Source organism: Budorcas taxicolor, chromosome 16, assembly GCF_023091745.1.
Source record: "Budorcas taxicolor isolate Tak-1 chromosome 16, Takin1.1, whole genome shotgun sequence".
Classification (NCBI taxonomy): Eukaryota; Metazoa; Chordata; class Mammalia; order Artiodactyla; family Bovidae; genus Budorcas; species Budorcas taxicolor.
This window is the reverse complement of record NC_068925.1, coordinates 37,805,990-37,823,463: the sequence shown is the minus strand read 5'-3', so window position 1 is coordinate 37,823,463 and position 17,474 is coordinate 37,805,990. Positions and strand designations below refer to the sequence as shown.

The 17,474-nt window shown below is 37.7% G+C and overlaps 1 protein-coding gene across 3 annotated transcripts in view; it reads left to right on the top strand.

The window, feature by feature from the left end:
* The window catches only part of NME7 (NME/NM23 family member 7), a 249,673-nt gene that overhangs the window by 84,986 nt on the left and 147,213 nt on the right, over positions 1 to 17,474 (top strand). For 2 of the 3 annotated variants that reach the window (XM_052653458.1, XM_052653460.1), the window contains exons 8-9: positions 13,528 to 13,592; positions 17,404 to 17,472. In XM_052653458.1, coding sequence (XP_052509418.1) covers positions 13,528 to 13,592; positions 17,404 to 17,472 — 134 coding nt within the window. The remainder of the gene's footprint in view (positions 1 to 13,527; positions 13,593 to 17,403; positions 17,473 to 17,474) is intronic. The other variant, XM_052653459.1, reaches the window with a different exon arrangement.

The following is a 17,474-nucleotide window of genomic DNA, read 5'->3' as shown; positions in this document are numbered from 1 at the left end:
TGTTCTTGGCTTCCTTTTGCTATGCTGAGTCCATACTTTTTTCCCAGTAAGGAGGGGTTCTTGATGGCCTTTCCCTGGAGATTTTTAGATCCCACGGGTCTTCTCTGTTGCTCTAATGTTGGTGTAGAACCCGCCTTTACTATTTTCTACTCAATTACATTGTGATGAATTTTAATATACTGAGTTACCATATTGTGGGTGCATCTGTAAAGTTATATTGGTTATTCTTTTTATTGCCTTGTAAGGAATTGCAGATTATGGTTGTTACGACACTGGTAAGGAAGTGTGTATTTTAGTTTTGGATGTGGTATAAGTAGAGAATCAGAAATGCTTTTAGATGAATTAGGTCTGTATTTTATAAGCCTTCTTGCTACTGGAATGAACTTTATGATCAGCTAATTTTTTTGAGATCCTCTAAGACTTAATTTGCTAGCTCTCAGTTTAATAATTCTGCTGAATTCAAACTCTCATCTGCAATTGATGTCATGTGATGCTACAATATTTTTGCTCACTAGCCAGCAAAATATCATAACAGACATTTGAAGCCAGGCTGATCTATGGATTTATCTTTTCATCTGATTAAGAATTACTGGAAGATTATCAGTCAAGTGGTCTTGCCTAGTGACATATTGCTGCCTAAGAAACAGAAAGCTTTTGCACCTGGCTTTTATGCCTAATTTGATTTGTTATGTATGTTTGCCATGATTAGTACTAAATTCTTTCTGTTGAATTCAGTAATATTTGTTATTTCTTTTGTATTTTGGCATTGAAAATTAAACTCAAACTCTTAATGATTAGTGTAATCTGCTTTACACTAATCACATTTTAAGGACAAAACAGGCCTATTATCTAGTGAAGTAAAAGATTTAAAATTTAAAAGAAATAAAATTCCTTCATTTTTATTTAAATTGATTATTAGCATTAAACATGACATCTATTTATAAACCAGTTTTGTTAGTTCATGCATTCTTGGCTGTATCAAGATTAAAACTTTTGTTTCCCAGGTCTCACCCTGATGTTGCAGAGGTCTCACCTCAAAAAAAGGCAGGATTTCTTTTTTGACACTTCTTTAGCTACCATTTTTATTTCTCACCACCCCTATTTAGAGTAAGTATTGTGGAGCATAGCATCTAAATTGTGATGAATTGTCTTGTACAACAGACTGGCTGCTGCTTTTTAAAGTTTTAATTAGAGTGTAGTTGATTTACAGTATTGTTAGTTTCACATGTACAGCGAAGTGAATCAGTTATGTATATATCCACTCATTTTTATATTCTTTTCCCATATAGGCCATTACAGAGTGCTGAGTAGAGTTGCTGTGCAACAATAGTAGGTCCTTATTGGTTATCTGTAAAACAGATAAAATACATAATATGGTACCATCTTATAAAATAGAGACTATCTTTAAATGGGGAGTTATAAACTGACTGATCCTACATTTGCCATTTTGTTTTATGATTTTGATTATTTCAAAAATTTGATGTAAATATAAAGTGTTATCTTGTTTTTTTTCCCCTTGCAGAGGTTTTTATAGGCAAAACTTTGTTTCAAATTCTATTTAAAGCTGTTCATATTCTTTATGAACCTATAGAAGTTGTTTCACTAATATACATACTTATCTACTAAGACAGAACTCAAGCTCTTTACACAGTTCACCTCATATATTTCTAGGAGTTCCTAGTCAGAGAGAGAAGCCTTGCTTTGTCAAGTGTAAGGACCCTCTTCTTCCCTCTTTTCTTGCTCAGACTTCCTCTCATTTTTATCATGGTGCTTGCCAGGCATGACTGGCTTAGACAGCAGTGGCTTTCCATCTGAGAACCAGTGGGGTTGCCAGGCCCTATTGTGGCTCTAGCTGGGTGTACACCTGACTCTCTTATCTGCTTCTCACAGTCACTGCATCAATCTCATTCACTGTGACACAGCCATTAGCATTAGTCTCCTGAAGGTGTGTCTGTGACACAATAGTCTCCTGTCAAATGGAACATATGAAATGTTTGCATTTTAACAGTACTGCTGAAAATTAAATTCATGCTAGCTGTATTAGCCCAGCTGTGTATCCTAACACACTGGGATGATTATTAGCTCTAGTATTACTCTACTGGGGCTTCCCTCGTGGCTCAGTTTAGTTCAGTCGCTCAGTTATTTCCAAATCTTTATGACCCCATGGACTGCAGCACCCCAGGCTTCCCTGTCCATTACCAACTCCCAGAGCCTCCTCAAACTCATGTCCATCGAGTCGGTGATGCCATCCAACCATATCATCCTCTGTTGTCCCCTTCTCCTCCTGACTTCAATCTCCCAGCATCATGGTCTTTTCCAATGAGTCAGTTCTTTGCATCAGATGGTCAAAGTATTGGAGTTTCACCTTCAGCATGAGTCCTTCCAATGAATATTCAGGACTGATTTCCTTTAGGATTGAATGGTTAGATCTCCTTGCAGTCCAAGGGGCTCTCAAGAGTCTTCTCCAGCACCATAGTTCAAAAGCGTTGATTCTTCAGCGCTCAGCTTTCTTTATAGTCCAATTCTCACATTCATATATGACTACTGGGGAAACCATAGCTTTGATTAGACAGACCTTTGTTGGCAAAGTAATGTCTCTGCTTTCTAATATGCTATCTAGGTTGGTCATAGCTTTTCTTCCAAGGAGCTTTTAATCTTTCTTTTAATTTCATGGCTGCAGTCACCATCTGCAGTGATTTTGGAGTCCAAGAAAATGTCACTATTTCCATTGTTTCCCCATCTATTTGCCATGAAGTGATGGGACAGTATGCCATGATCTTAGTTTTCTGAATGTTGAGTTTTAAAACAACTTTTTCACTCTCCTCTTTCACTTTCACCAAGAGGCTCTTTAGTTCTTCTTCACTCTCTGCAATAAGGGTGGTGTCATCTGCATAACTGAGGTTATTGATATCTCTTCTGGCAGTCTTGATTCCAGCTTGTGCTTCATCCAGTCCAGCATTTCACATGATATACTCTGCATATAAGTTAAATAAGCAGGGTGACAATATACAGCCTTGACACACTCCTTTCCCAATTTGGAACCAGTCTGCTGTTCATGTCCAGTTCAACAGAATGTTTGCATTTTAACAGTACTGCTGAAAATTCATGCTAATTGTAAAAACCCAGATGTGTATCCTAACACATTGAGATGATTATTGGCTTCAGTACTACTCTCTCCTGGGGCTTTCCTGGTGGCTCAGTGGTAAAGAATCCACCTGCCAATGCAGGAGATATGGGTTTGATCCCTGGATTGGGAAAATGCCCTGGAGTAGGAAATAGCAACCCACTCCATTATTCTTGCCTGGGAAATCCCATGGACAGAGGAGCCTGGTGGGCTGCAGTCCTTGGGGTCACAAAGAGTTGGACACGACTTAGCAACTATACATCTACTACCACCCTGCTGCTGCTAGATGCTCAGTCATGTCTGATCGAGCCACCAGGGAAGTCTCTACTGCTGCTTACATTACCTAATAATGCTGTTGTGTGCCACTGGCTGTTCTAAGAATTTTACATATACAGACACATTTAATCATTGTGACAACCCTGTGAGGTAGGTATTACCCCCTTTTACAGATGAGGAAAGAAACTGAGACTGTAGAGAGGTTAGATTGAGATAGGTGAAGGAGAAGGGTCTTCAGACTGAAGTGTTCACCAGCCCTCATATCTGTGGCCTGGAGAGCAAATTGACACACTTGGTCCCTGGCCAAATATCTCACGCCTCGTCATTGTTGATAACCTTCCTCTCTCTGTTCCACATGTTTACTCCTCTTTGGTAGCTGTACAGATAGAACAACTCATTTCAACTCTAGGTTATAATGAGCAATATAATCCTAATTCAACTCCTAAGAGCACTTTCAGTCTAAGTGCCCATTTTTGCAGGGGTCATGGCAGATAACAGAGCCAAATGAAGGCAGGTCTGTTAACAGTGATTTATTTACCCTGACCAGGTGCAGATTGGAGGGAGAAACAATGGATTCTCAAAGATATATACTGTATTTCAATTTATGTATTTATTTAAAACTGGGGGAAAAAAACCCACGTTTATTTCCATTTTGAATTTAAGCCATATTTTCACTGTAACTATTGGGAGAAGCTTGTCTCAGTCCTGAAGACTGTCATCATGTTGCTGCTTTCATACCCCCAGTCTTAAAACATTATATTAGCACTTCATTATACTTGCCTTGGTGACCTAGGGTACCTAGTGTGTGCTCAGTCACTCAGTTGTGTCCGAATCTTTTTAAGACCCCATGGGCTGTAGCCTACCAGACTCCTCTTGTCCATGGGATTTCCCAGGCAAGAATACTGGACTGGGCTGACATTCCCTACAGCAGGATATCTTCCCAACCCAGAGATCAACCAGCATCTCCTGCATCGGCAGGCGGTTTCTTTACCACTGAGCCACCTGGGAAGCCCCTGGGGTACTGTATGTGACACTTATGCATCCATCCTGGATCATATAATCCTGATGTCCTTATTTTCTTCCAAATGATACAAATCATGTTGTGTTATATGATTTAAATTGAATGCAACTCTTTACTGTCCTTTTTATTTTATTGATACCAGTTGGTATTAAAGTGCCTGTTTTATTCAGTTTCCTTGCAATTTTGTTTCCCTTATTTGGTTCCAATCTGTTTTTATTTAAACGGTTAAGTCTACTATTTCTAAAAATACTGTTTGGACTTCAGTGTACCTGAATATTTATCATTAGTTACTTTTCTTACACTCTCCAACCATGATCACTTATGAGCATTATAGACAGAAGTGGTAGTTGCTTGGTCGTGTCTACTCTTTGTAACCCCCATGGACTGTAGCCCACCAAGCTCCTCTGTCCATGGAATTCTCCAGGCAAGAATACTGGAGTGGGTTGCCATTCCCTTCTCCAGGTTCCCAACCCAGTGATAGAACCCAGGTCTCCTGCAAGCAGGCAGATTCTTTACTGTCTGAGCTCCTGGGGAAGCCCTAGTAGACAGAAGGGGGATCTTCCAATTCCAGTTTTTGATGATTTGCCTATGCTTATGATTTTTTTTCTAGAATATTTGCTGACTTTAATTTTTTTATTAGAAAGCATACATCAGAGTACCTCAGCTTTCAAAATGTACTGTTTCTTTTTTATCCACCCTACTATTTGGCCACCTCATGCGAAGAGTTGACTCATTGGGAAAGACTCTGATGCTGGGAGGGATTGGGGGCAGGAGAAGAAGGGGACGACAGAGGATGAGATGGCTGGATGGCATCACGGACTCGGCGGACGTGAGTCTGAGTGAACTCTGGGAGATGGTGATGGACAGGGAGGCCTGGCGTGCTGCGATTCACGGGGTCGCAAAGAGTCGGAAACGACTGAGCGACTAAACTGAACTGAACTGATAGCCTTTTTCCTCTCAGGCTTCAGTGTATCACCTCATATAAAAAGGGGGCTTAATGAGGACACTGTTAGTACAACTGACAGAAACCCAACTTAAATTTCCTATTTGTCTCGTTTAAGGATAGTGCTGGAAGTAGATTAGGGGGTTGAGCTTGGCTTAGGGAGATTTGCTTAGCGTCTTTGTTCTCTCTGGCTTTTGACTCACTTTCATGCTTGCAGATTAGCTTTTACTAGCACTTTGGGAGAGAGGTTGGGTTGCCGGCAATGAGAGGCTCATATACTTAGAAACATAGTGGAAAGAGTTGTTTTTCTCCTGACTCAAGCTGAAAAATTCCAGGGCAGAAGTCTGATTGGGTCAGGGAAGGTACTCTGAATTGTACCAATTCTAGGCCCATTCCTGGGTGAATTAGTTTGGCTCAGCCGGCTGAGTGCTATGATTGACCTTCTTTAGGTCTGGCGTCCACTTCTTGACCACTGGCTGAAGCTTGTGGTTATAGGGTCATGTAAGAAGATGGCAATTCCCTTTCTAGTCAAATGGTTTAATTTGCCTGAGAGGGTGGGAAGCTCCTAAACCCAGGAGAAGCAAGCCTTTTTAGAAAGATGAAGTAATAGACATATTGTTGATGATTGGATAGAGGGTGGCTGCTTATTAAAAAGGCTTTAGAACAGTTCAGATGAAAGATATCAGGATATGAACTGAGGATGAGTGGAGATGGAGAGGTGATTTGACATTCAAAACATTTAGGTAGCATTCATGGAGTTATAAGCAAATTATTAAAAAACAAATTAACTGTACAAACACCAGCCAAATAAAATAAGCCATCTGTTTTGTTTGACCCTTTTGAACATGTTTGCTCTGGGGCATGCAGTTATACCTTTTTTTTTTGTTTGTTACTTTATTTACATAGTTATTGTCATTTGTTTAGTCAGCTGAACATTTTCTGTCTAGAGCAAAGTAAAGGACATAAGGTTATTGACAGTTTGTCGTTTCAAGCTGTTAAACAGAGAACAGTTTTCTTAAATGCCTCTCTATCATGTCTCCATGCATAACCAACTGAATATAAAAAAAGCAGTAACCTTGACTCATGTCTGATTGTTCTTGGCACAGTGTCAGGGCTGCTTGGGCTATAAATTTTATTCGTTTATCTGTGAATAGAATTATTCTGTTCAATGTGTAAATATGACCTACAGGGCATAGTTTAATGTGATTTATAGATTTATACTAGATTCTGTATTTCTCTATTGGTGAATGCATAGGACTAAATATGACTTTCATATTGACATCAGGATTCTTATGTAATCATGTAAAATTTTTCTTTATTAGAATAAATAAGATCTTTTCAGGTATCCTTAAGACCAAATCTCATAAGTACTAAGCATTTATTTGTGTTTTAAAATGTGTTGACATTTGGACCGATGGTGCAGAAGCAATGGTGTGTAAAACTGCTGGCACTTCATCAAAGATCAGGATAGTGGTAGCAGACTATACTAGTGGTCAGTGTATTTTTAACCATCTTGTGTTTGCAGAAAAATTGAAAAAACCGCTTTCACTTAAGAATACCCTTGATGAAACAGTAAAAATTATTAACTTAAGTTTTGCCCCTCAAGTCAAAATATTTATAATATTCTGTGTGAAGAAATGGGAAGTATGCATAAAGCAGTTTTGATCCATATTGAAATGTAATGTTATCTTTAGGAGAATTACATATACAGCTGTTTTACCATTTTTACTTGAAAGAATGACAATCTGTGGTTATTCAGATAAGGCCATTTGGCATTTTCTTTAAAATAAGCTTGTCATTTAAAAGAAGTGACAACTGGAAATATTGTTGCTCAAGATAAAAATCCAAAAGAAGATAAAATTACAAGTGAAAATTAGAGTTAAGAGTTTGGGAAACTGTATGCACCATCTTGAACAGCTTCCCAATACTTAGACTGTTCTGATGAAATTGGTATTTGACAAATGGGATGTTTTTGATGTTGTGTAGTAGAGTCAGCATTTGGAAGATCTGCATAATAGAATTTTCCAAACAATGTGTATGATGTTACAAAATCATGCAAGGAAAGAAGATTAATACAGAGTATAAGATAGGCCAGTGGATTTTAGTGTAACAAGGTTAAAAAACATTCATTGGTAGAAGTTTGAAATTATATGTGGCAGTGAGCTTTTAAGAAACTACTACTTGTCAAAGAAAGAAGAATATATAAAATGTTATTAGACTATTAAAATATTACATTTTCCACCCAAATCTACATATTTTAAGCAAACAACACAGAGCAGCAGACTGAAAGTTGAAGTAGATGTGAGAAGGCAACTGCTTTCATCAAATTAGAGATTTTTTTAAAATGTGAAACTGTCTCTACTCACTAATTTTTTATTGTTTTGGAAAAGTCATTTTTCTCATAAAAGTTATATTTGTGTTAAAATGTAAAGAATTTTTGTTATATTTAAATTAATAAATATTTTAAAATTTCCTGTTTTAATTTATAATGCAGCAAATATTTGTCAATATAACCTAGTATGTAAAAGTGTTTTAGAATTTTTAATAATTTCTAAGAAGAGGTCCATGAAACCAAAAAGCTTTGGGAACTTTTGGCCTATAGGATGAAATTTAAACCTCTGTATATAAGATCCAGAAGTCCTTCTATCCGTGTCTTCTGCCACCCCTGCTATGCTCTCTCCTGTCTCATTTCCCCTTTCCCAAAAGAACTTCGCTGTGTTACTTCTCCGTACATTTGCTCTATGCTCTTTATGTCATGAATATCCACTTTCTTTCAGCTCTCTGTCTAAAGTTGTGTGTCTGAATGCCTCTTGGGACATTTATCTGTATAATACTCCTTTCATAAATTCTACTTTATTTAAAATTAATATAACCACTCTAGCTTTCTTATACTTATTGTTTGCACAGTATATCTTTTTCTTTTTTCTTTCATTTTATTTTTTTAATATAAATTTATTTATTTTAATTGGAGGTTAATTACTTTACAATATTGTATTGGTTTTGCCATATATCAACCTGACTCTTCCACAGGCATACACGTTTTCCCCATCCTGAACCCCCTCCCTTCTATCCATTTACTTTCAGCCTATCTGTGTCTTCATATTTAAACTTGCTATCTATAGATATCATATAATTGGATCTTGATTTACTAATGCATCTAAAATCTTGACCTTTACTAATCTTATTTATGAGGGCTCCAACCTCATGACTTAAGCACCTCCCAAAGGCCCAACCTCCTCATACCATCACATTGTTGTTGTTTAGTCGCTAAGTTGAGTCTGATTCTTTGTGACCCTGTGGACTGTGGCCTGCCAGATTCCTGTCCAAATCCCCTGTCCAAGGGATTTCCCAGGCAAGAATACTGGAGTGGGTTGCCATTTCCTTCTCCAGGGGATCTTCCCAACCCAGGGATTGAACCCACATCTCCTGCATTGCCAGGTGGATTCTTTACCACTAAGCCACCACTGAAGGCCCCTGTCATCACATTGGGCATTAATATTTCAACATATGAGCTTAGATAGTACACAAAAACTTAAATTATAGCAAGGGAAAAAAGGAGGCAAACCTTTAACCTGTTATGATTGTAGGTAAGTGAAAAATGAAGATTAATTCTGAGTAAGAAGAGCTTGTGGTGGGTAGCTGAGATTGAAGATATAAAGACTGTTCAAAATATTTCAGGGTTTCAAAAGACACTGAGTAAAGAGTTAGAAGGTGGTCTGATGGTGAGAGTGAGAGGAAAAAACGGACCAAAGTGGAAAGGAATAAATATGTGGAAAAAGATATGAAAGAAGATTTCATGTTGGAGGAGGGTGATTCTATCCAGAGCTGGAATTGAAGCTTTCAGCCAACCTCTTTCTCTCCTTTTCAAAAGGCTACTTATATCATGAGAAGAGACTAATCATGTAGATATTTTCCCAAGCAATTGTGTTTATATATATATTTTTTAACATTTACCTTGAATTCATTAGAATTAATGTTTGTATGTGGCATGAAGTCACTATGAACTTTTTTTTCTTGAATTGTTAAACCAAAAATTAAAAAAAAAATTTTTTTTCCCTTCTCTAATTTTAATGATTCCTTTACAATTTTCTGGTGTTTTCTAACTGTGCTCTGAAGAGTCTTAGAGTTTCTCAGACTCACATCAGGTAGGGAGCTATGATTGTTTCCTTCCTTTGGCTATTTTTTTAAATTAACTTTGTTATTCAGTGAGCAATATTTGTCAGCTACCTACTACATCCATGCTAGACTAGTGATACTGGTGTCACTAGAGATATCATGAGTCTTGGAATGAACATGGCGTTGCCTCAGGAAGTCACATTGTCTAGTGAGTTTCACATATCAGGCTTCCATACATTCCTTTTTTCCTATTAAAACTGGCAGAAAGACTGATATGGAGACCCAGTAGTTTTGTGATGTTAAGCAAGTTTTATCTATCTTCTCCAAATCTTCATATAGTCTCATTCTGTAGTCGGATGGTAATCCCCGTTTTAGCATATTGCTGTAAGGATTAAATGCAATAACTTCCTGTGAAAGGGCTGAGTTCCCAACAATTAATTTACTTTCTTCTTTTCTAACTTATCTATATTTTTCCTATTGATAAAAGTCTTGAAATTTTGGTTATCACTCCTGTGTCCAATGTCATCTGACTATTTGATACAGATTACTAATAGGTTGGGGCTTCTCAGGTGACTCAGTGGTAAAAGATCCGCCTGTCAATGTAGGAGACGCTGGAGACACAGGTTCAATTTTTGGGTTGGGAAGATCCCTAGAAAAGGGAATGACAACCCACTCCAGTATCATTGCCTGAAATACCCATGGACAGAGGAGTCTGGTGAGCTACAGTCCATGTGGTCTCAAAAAGGGGCGGATATGATTGAGCATGTACATGCAAAATCTCTCTTTCCTAACCCTCTGTTGATATGACTTTCTTTAATATCATCATACCATCTTGCTTAAGCCAGCGGATTTATCTTAATTTCCAGGGTGCTTAATTTCCTTTCATTCTTAAAGATCTGTATATTCCAAGAATTTTCCTCTCCTTTTGGTATTATAATACTACTGTAATATTTTTCTTCTTGATTCTCTTGCAAATGTCCTTTTACATGTCTTTATTCATTTGAAGGATTCATTCTTCAGTTCCCAAACTTCAAGTATTTTCTCGAAACTCATTCCTCTCATCTCTCTCTCTCTCTCTCTTTTTTTTTTTTTTAGCTTTTCCCCTTATTTTTATCAAACAAGTACTCATCTGTTCTCATCACTTCAACTCTAACCTCTCGTGCCTCATTGTATGTCTATCTATTGGAATACAGCCCCACATTACCAGTTTAATAAAGGGAGTGTGTTCATTCATTCCTTGATGATTTTTTCTGCCATTGAATATATTGTCTTCTCAAATGCTGATCAGTGTTCTACTCTAAAATTCTGTTTGTGTGTCCAAATTAATTCAGTATCTTTATTCTTAATTCAGGTTCATAGCTTGTTTTCATCTTAAAAGTGCTATCATTCTTCTGGTCACTTAGATTCAAATCCTTTATTCCTTCATCTTCATGCTCTATGTTCACTTTAGTCTTATTACTTTTTTTGGGGAATATCTTATATTCATTACTTTTTTATTTCTTTACTTCTACCATGCAAGTCCAATCAGCAGAGTAGATGATGCCAACAGCCTTTGCTATTCTTTCTGTCCCTTATGCTTTTCTTCAGGCCAGCTCACCCATTATTATTACATTAATAATCTTCCTGTATTCTCCTATTCACATTTGCAGTGATTCATTTCTTTTGACTGTGTTTCTTTTGAAGGAAGATTTTTCTCACCGGATTCTCAGTGTTGATATAAATTATTTTAATTATAATGTAACTTAAGTATGTCCACACATACAAATAAATGTAAACTTTTGCACATACAGCTATATAACTAAAACAATTTACAGATTCATTACAAACAAAACTATAAAATGGATAAAATTTAGGTTAACATTAATGTGACAAAAGATGTTTGTGGAAAATCAGTAAGTTCAAGATGAATATGGCACTGAGTATTCTGCATTTGGCAGGGACCTAGTGTACTCTTGAAACTTCTGAGAAACCTTTCTTTCTACAGCATGCTATTGTATCATTTGGCCTTCAGTTGGTACAAATATATCTTTTGAGAAATAGATCTGTCCTTGTCTTTTTTGTTTGTTTGTTTTTTCATGCCTCAGCCAGCTGTCATTAAAATAGCCTATTTGGCAGCAGTAAGACAGTAAATAAAAATACACATTCAGGCACTGATACTACTTATTTGATACTGATACTAGTTATTTGGGATCATTAGGTAAGCATCAAGATGATCCAGAATAGGGAGTGTGTCCCTGTGTGTAATGTGTGAAAGAGAGAGAAAAAGAATCTCAGTTCACTTGAAAAAGAGAAACTTAGATTTTTATAGGAGACTAATGGAATCTCAAAAATCAGTTCTAGACCTTCAGAGTCTAAAACCACCATTATAAAAATTGCTATTTGTGGCATAAAGACCAAATTCTTCATGTTGACATCCAAGGCCTTTATAAATTTGGGTTAGATTTCTTTTCCTTTTTAGCTTTTTTGACCTCTTACTATTGTATATGCACTTCCCGGGTGGCACCAGTGACCTGGGAATCCACCTGCCAATGCTGTAGACCTAGGTTCAATCCCTGGGTCCAGAAGATCCCCTGGAGAAGGAAATGGCAACCCACTCCAGTATTCTTGCCTGGGAAATCCCATGGACAGAGGAGCCTGGCAGGCTACAGTCCATGGGATCACAAAGAGTCTGAAGGCACACAACTGAACTGTCTGAGCACACCCACAGGCACTATTGTGTACACAGGTTCACATTTTCCCCAGCTTTATGCCTTGTCTCTTTTTATACCTTTGTCCCTATATAATCCCATCTGTCTATAACCTTAAAGAGCTAGTTCCTGCCCTCATTTCCCACTGAAGCTTCTGTTCTCTTCAGTTTTAATTTGACGTTTCTCCACCTTTGACTTCTTTTGGACTCCTTCCATATCTGGTACTTTAACACCACATTTTTTTTAATAATATTAGTTTAACTCTTTGATTTTCACAGTTTTTATATCACGAAGCTGAAACTCCAATACTTTGGCCACCTCATGCGAAGAGTTGACTCATTGGGAAAGACTCTGATGCTGGGAGGGATTGGGGGCAGGAGGAAAAGGGGACGACAGAGGATGAGATGGCTGGATGGCATCACCGACTCGATGGACGTGAGTCTGAGTGGACTCCGGGAGTTGGTGATGGACAGGGAGGCCTGGCGTGCTGCGATTCATGGGGTCGCAAAGAGTCGGACACGACTGAGCGACTGAACTGAACTGAACTGAGACTTCAGGTTCTTAAAAGTTTTTTGCATAATCTTCAAGATTGGTTTTGAGGAGAACAGACTGTAGACACAGTGGGGGAAGGCAAAGATGGGATGAAATAAGAGAGTGGCATTAAAACATATACCTTACCAGGTGTAAAACAGATAGCTGGTGGGAAGTTTCTGCATAACACAGCTCAACAAGGTGTTGTAGTTAGAGGGATAGGATAGGGGCGGGGCTGGGAGAAAGGTTCTCGTATGAATACTTATGCCTGGTTCATGTAGTTGTATGGCAGAAACCAACACAACATTGTAAAGCAGTTATCCTCCAATTAAAAATAAATTTAAAAAATAGTTTTCAAAACTGAAAAAAATGATTGTCAATATTCCTGAAGCACTTTACTAAACATTTGGGACTACAAAATCAAATGGGATTAGTGAATCAAATGGGGTTACAGTATTAGAGGTCTAGTTTTCCTGGGCAGATTTATGTGATTCACTCTTACATAGTGTAAGCAGGTGTTAGTTGCTTGATCTTGTCCAAGTCTTTGTGACCCCATGGATTGCAGCCCATCAAGCTTCTCTGTCCATGGAATTCTCCAGCTGAGAATACTGGCTTATTCCCCCTTCTCCAGGGGATCTTCCCAACCAAGGGAATCAAACCTGGGTCTCCTGCATTGCAGGTAGATTCTTTACTGTCTAAGCCAACAGGGAAGCCCACGTGTTTAAGCAAAATACTTTGATACAGAAAATTTGCATTTTCTAAAGGCAAAGTAAAGCTAAAATACCTTAGAAATTTTATATTTTTGCACTCATTTGTTCTGTATTTTCAGGACTTCTGGGAAAGATCCTGATGACTATCCGAGATGCAGGTTTTGAAATCTCAGCTATGCAGATGGTAGGTAGTTTGCAAGAGTCATTAACTTACTGATGAACTGTGTGTGTGTGTTTTTTTTTTTTGTACAGGATGCTTTAATACGTTTTACATTGAATTTTCTCTGTGCACTTGTGAACTCAACACATTAAAAGCAAAAAGATATGTTGAACATGAAAAGTGATAGTAAAAAATATTTTTGAAATGATTTTACCAGTATAATCTCTCACTGAGAGCTAACTGTCCAATGGTACATCTAATTTAAGCTTATAAAGCAGATTTATATAATTCCTGAAACTTTAGTTGCAGAGTAAATGCGGACTGAAACAATGCGTTTAATTCCTCCAAACAAGAAATAGTTTTAAGCTGAGTACTTATAATGAAATTTTGTTGTCTGGATTTGTGAGTAAGAAGGGAATCAATTTGGCTTTTTTCCCTGACCAGGACCTTTGCTGGTTTCTGGACTTTCTCTCAGGATCTTCTTTAGCGTTAGCACATTTCAGCCCCTCTCTTGGCAATAACACCACTAAGCCTCCGGAGTCCACAATCATTCAAAATTGCCCAGCTGACACATTTCCAGGAAACCCTTCACTGAAGAAACAATATTAACTTCTCTAGAGCTCTTCTGTATCTTTGTGGTATACTTATCATTGCACTTGACAAATAAATTGGTACAATTATTATGCTGCTACTGCTAAGTCACTTCAGTCGTGTCCGACTCTGTGAGACCTCATAGACGGCAGCCCACCAGGCTCCCCTGTCCCTGGGATTCTCCAGGCAAGAACACTGGAGTGGCCTGCCATTTCCTTCTCCAGTGCATGAAAGTGAAAAGCAAAAGTGAAGTCGCTTAGTTGAGTCCGACTCTTTGTGATCCAATGGACTGTAGCCTACCAGGCTCCTCCATCCGTGGGATTTTTCAGTCAAGAGGATTGGAGTTTGTTGCCATTAATAATTTGAATTTTACAGTTTTTGAAAGACAGCAAGTTTGTGTTATTGTGGTAGTGAATTACCAGTTCCGGAAAGAGTTTTCATACCAGTTTATTTTCTCTTTCTCTGGAAACGAACTCCTTTTGATTTCAATGAAGTCTTTGCATCAGCCCAGATCAGAGATCAGGGCACTAACTGGGGTTCTGCCTATTTTGTATCCCAGATTGGTGGGAATGCTCATAAAATGAGAAAAGATTAGATGTATCAGCTAGTTTGCAAAGTTATCAGGCACAGCTCGGAGACAAATGAGAAATTTAATATTTGAAGAATCTTGCCCAGGACTGTAATGAAATTGATAGCAACAGCGTTCTCAAAGTATTAGCTTGGTGATGTAGTCAGCCACAGGATTATGGGATCTAAGCCTGCTTAAGTAGTAATCACTGTGAACATTTTAGAATTAAACATTAATCTAACTCTAGACTTACAACCTAGCATAGTGATTGCCCATAGTAAGTGCTCAGTGAAAGAAAAGAATAATTTGTTTTACAAAAGATTAATTGAATTTATGGGGGAGGCATGGTAGTTTAATGGCAATCAGAATCATTGTGATTTTTGAAATCAGCAAACTCTATTTCTGAATCATGGATCTTCTACTTTCTGGGTTATAAACTTGGCCAGATTTTAAGCATTCTTATCTTCAGTTTTCTCAACTAGGCAATGATAATATTATTTGCCGCTATGGCTAGTTTTGTGCATTAAATAAATTAACACTACACAATACTTTGAAGAATTTCCAGTTCAAATTACCAAATATTTAATAAATTATACCTTGCTATTTGGGCTTCCCTGGTTGCTCAGATGGTGAAGAAATGGCCTGCAATGCAGGAGGACAGGGTTTGATGCCTGGGTTGGGAAGGTCCCCTGGAGAAGAGAATGGCAACCCACTCCAGCAGTCTTGCCTGGAGAATTCCATGGACAGAGGAGCGGACTATAGTTCATGGGGTTGAAAGGAGTCAGACAAGACTGAGCAACTACTACTTTTACTTTTCACCCTGTTTTTATTTTATAATATTAGTAATATAAGAAGTTGTATGAATATTGAAGAAGGTACTGAAATCAAAGAAAGTTCCCTCCCTGTAATAGCTGTATTGCCTATGCAGAGTACATCATGCGAAATGCCGGGCTGGATGAAGCACAATTTGGAATCAAAATTGCTGGGAGAAATATCAGTAACCTCAAGATAGGCAGATGACACCACCCTTATGGCAGAAAGCGAAGAAGAAATAAAGGGCCTCTTGATGAAAGTGAAAGAGGAGAGTGAAAAAATTAGTTTAAAACTCAACATTCAAACACTAAGATCATGACATTCAGTCCCATCACTTCATGGCAAACAGATGGGGAAACAATGGAAACAGTGACAGACTTTATATTTGGGTGCTCCAAAATCATTGCAGATGGTGACTGAAGCCATGAAATTAAAAGATGTTTGCTCCTTGGAAGAAAAGCTATGACCAACCTAGATAGCATATTAAAAAGCAGAGACATTACTTTGCCAACAAAGGTCCATAGCAGTCAAAGCTATGGTTTTTCCAGTAGTCATGTATGGATGTGAGAGTTGGACTATAAAGAAAGCTGAGCGCCAAAGAATCAATGTTTTTGAACTGTGGTCCAGAAGACTCTTGAGAGTCCCTTGGACTGCAAGGGGATCCAGCCAGTCAATCCTGAAGGAAATCAGTCCTGAATATTCATTGGAAGGACTGATATTAAAGCTGAAGCTACAATATTTTGGCCACTTGATGCGAAGAAGTGATTCATTTGAAAAGACCCTGATGCTGGGAAAGATTGAGAGCAGGAGGAAAAGGGGATGACAGAGGATGAGATGGTTGGATGATATCACCAATGTGATGGACATGAGTTTGAGCAAGCTCTTGGAGTTGGTGATGGACAGGGAAGCCTGCTGTGCTGCAGTCCATGGGGTCATAAAGAGTCGGACACAACTGAGTGACTGCACTGAACTGAACTATGAAAATAAATAGTTTGAACTGTTGTCTGGTTAGGGAGAAGCTCCGTGGTCTTCAATCCTGGCAACAATAAAAGGACAAAGTAGGGAGGAAAACAAAAACCTGTGTCTAGTTTTTAAAAATTTAAGGATTTGGTTCTTGAAACTCGAGAACTTAATGAAATTTTATTTCTAAGTTTGAATCCAGCCTGGATAAGAATGAGTCTTTGTAGCTTTACCTTACTAGCATACTCTGACAATTCTTTCTGAAGAATAGTAGGATTTTCAGATGAATGGTGTCAGTGCTTTATTATGAGCCAGACTAACTAGGGATTTTTCTGAATACCTGGGAGGATAAGAGTATTATTTCCAGGCCCCTCTACAAAATTTGAAGAAATGTTCTTTGGTAATGTTGCTTTGTTTTGCCACTGATCTGTTGATAAAATTACATTGTGTCTATGTCTTTTTTGTATGAAGAATGAGGTTTTTTTTTTTCAATAAGATAGATTGTAGTAGTTGAGAGCCCAATCATTGGGATCAGACAGTTTGAGATGGAATGCCAGGTAGTGAAGGTTATATTAACCCACTGAATCTTCACCTCATTTGTAAATTGGAGCTGTTAACATTGCTTATATTGTAGGGCAATTGTTATAATTAAATAAGGTGGTACATGAACAGCACCTGGAACAATGCTTGATATATTAAGTACTCGATAAATGTTACAAATAAATTCTTATTTTTGATAAATGATAATTTATTATTGATGGACTGAACTTTAACACTTCTTCAAAGACTAATTTCTTCAGGGTTTAAATTTTAAAGAAAATCTATCTGAGAGAACATAAATATTGAACGCTAAGTGTGATTCATTCTATTTTTTTGGTTGACTTATTTATTTTTTTAATACAGTTTAATATGGATCGGATTAATGTTGAAGAGTTTTATGAAGTTTATAAAGGAGTAGTGTCTGAGTATAATGT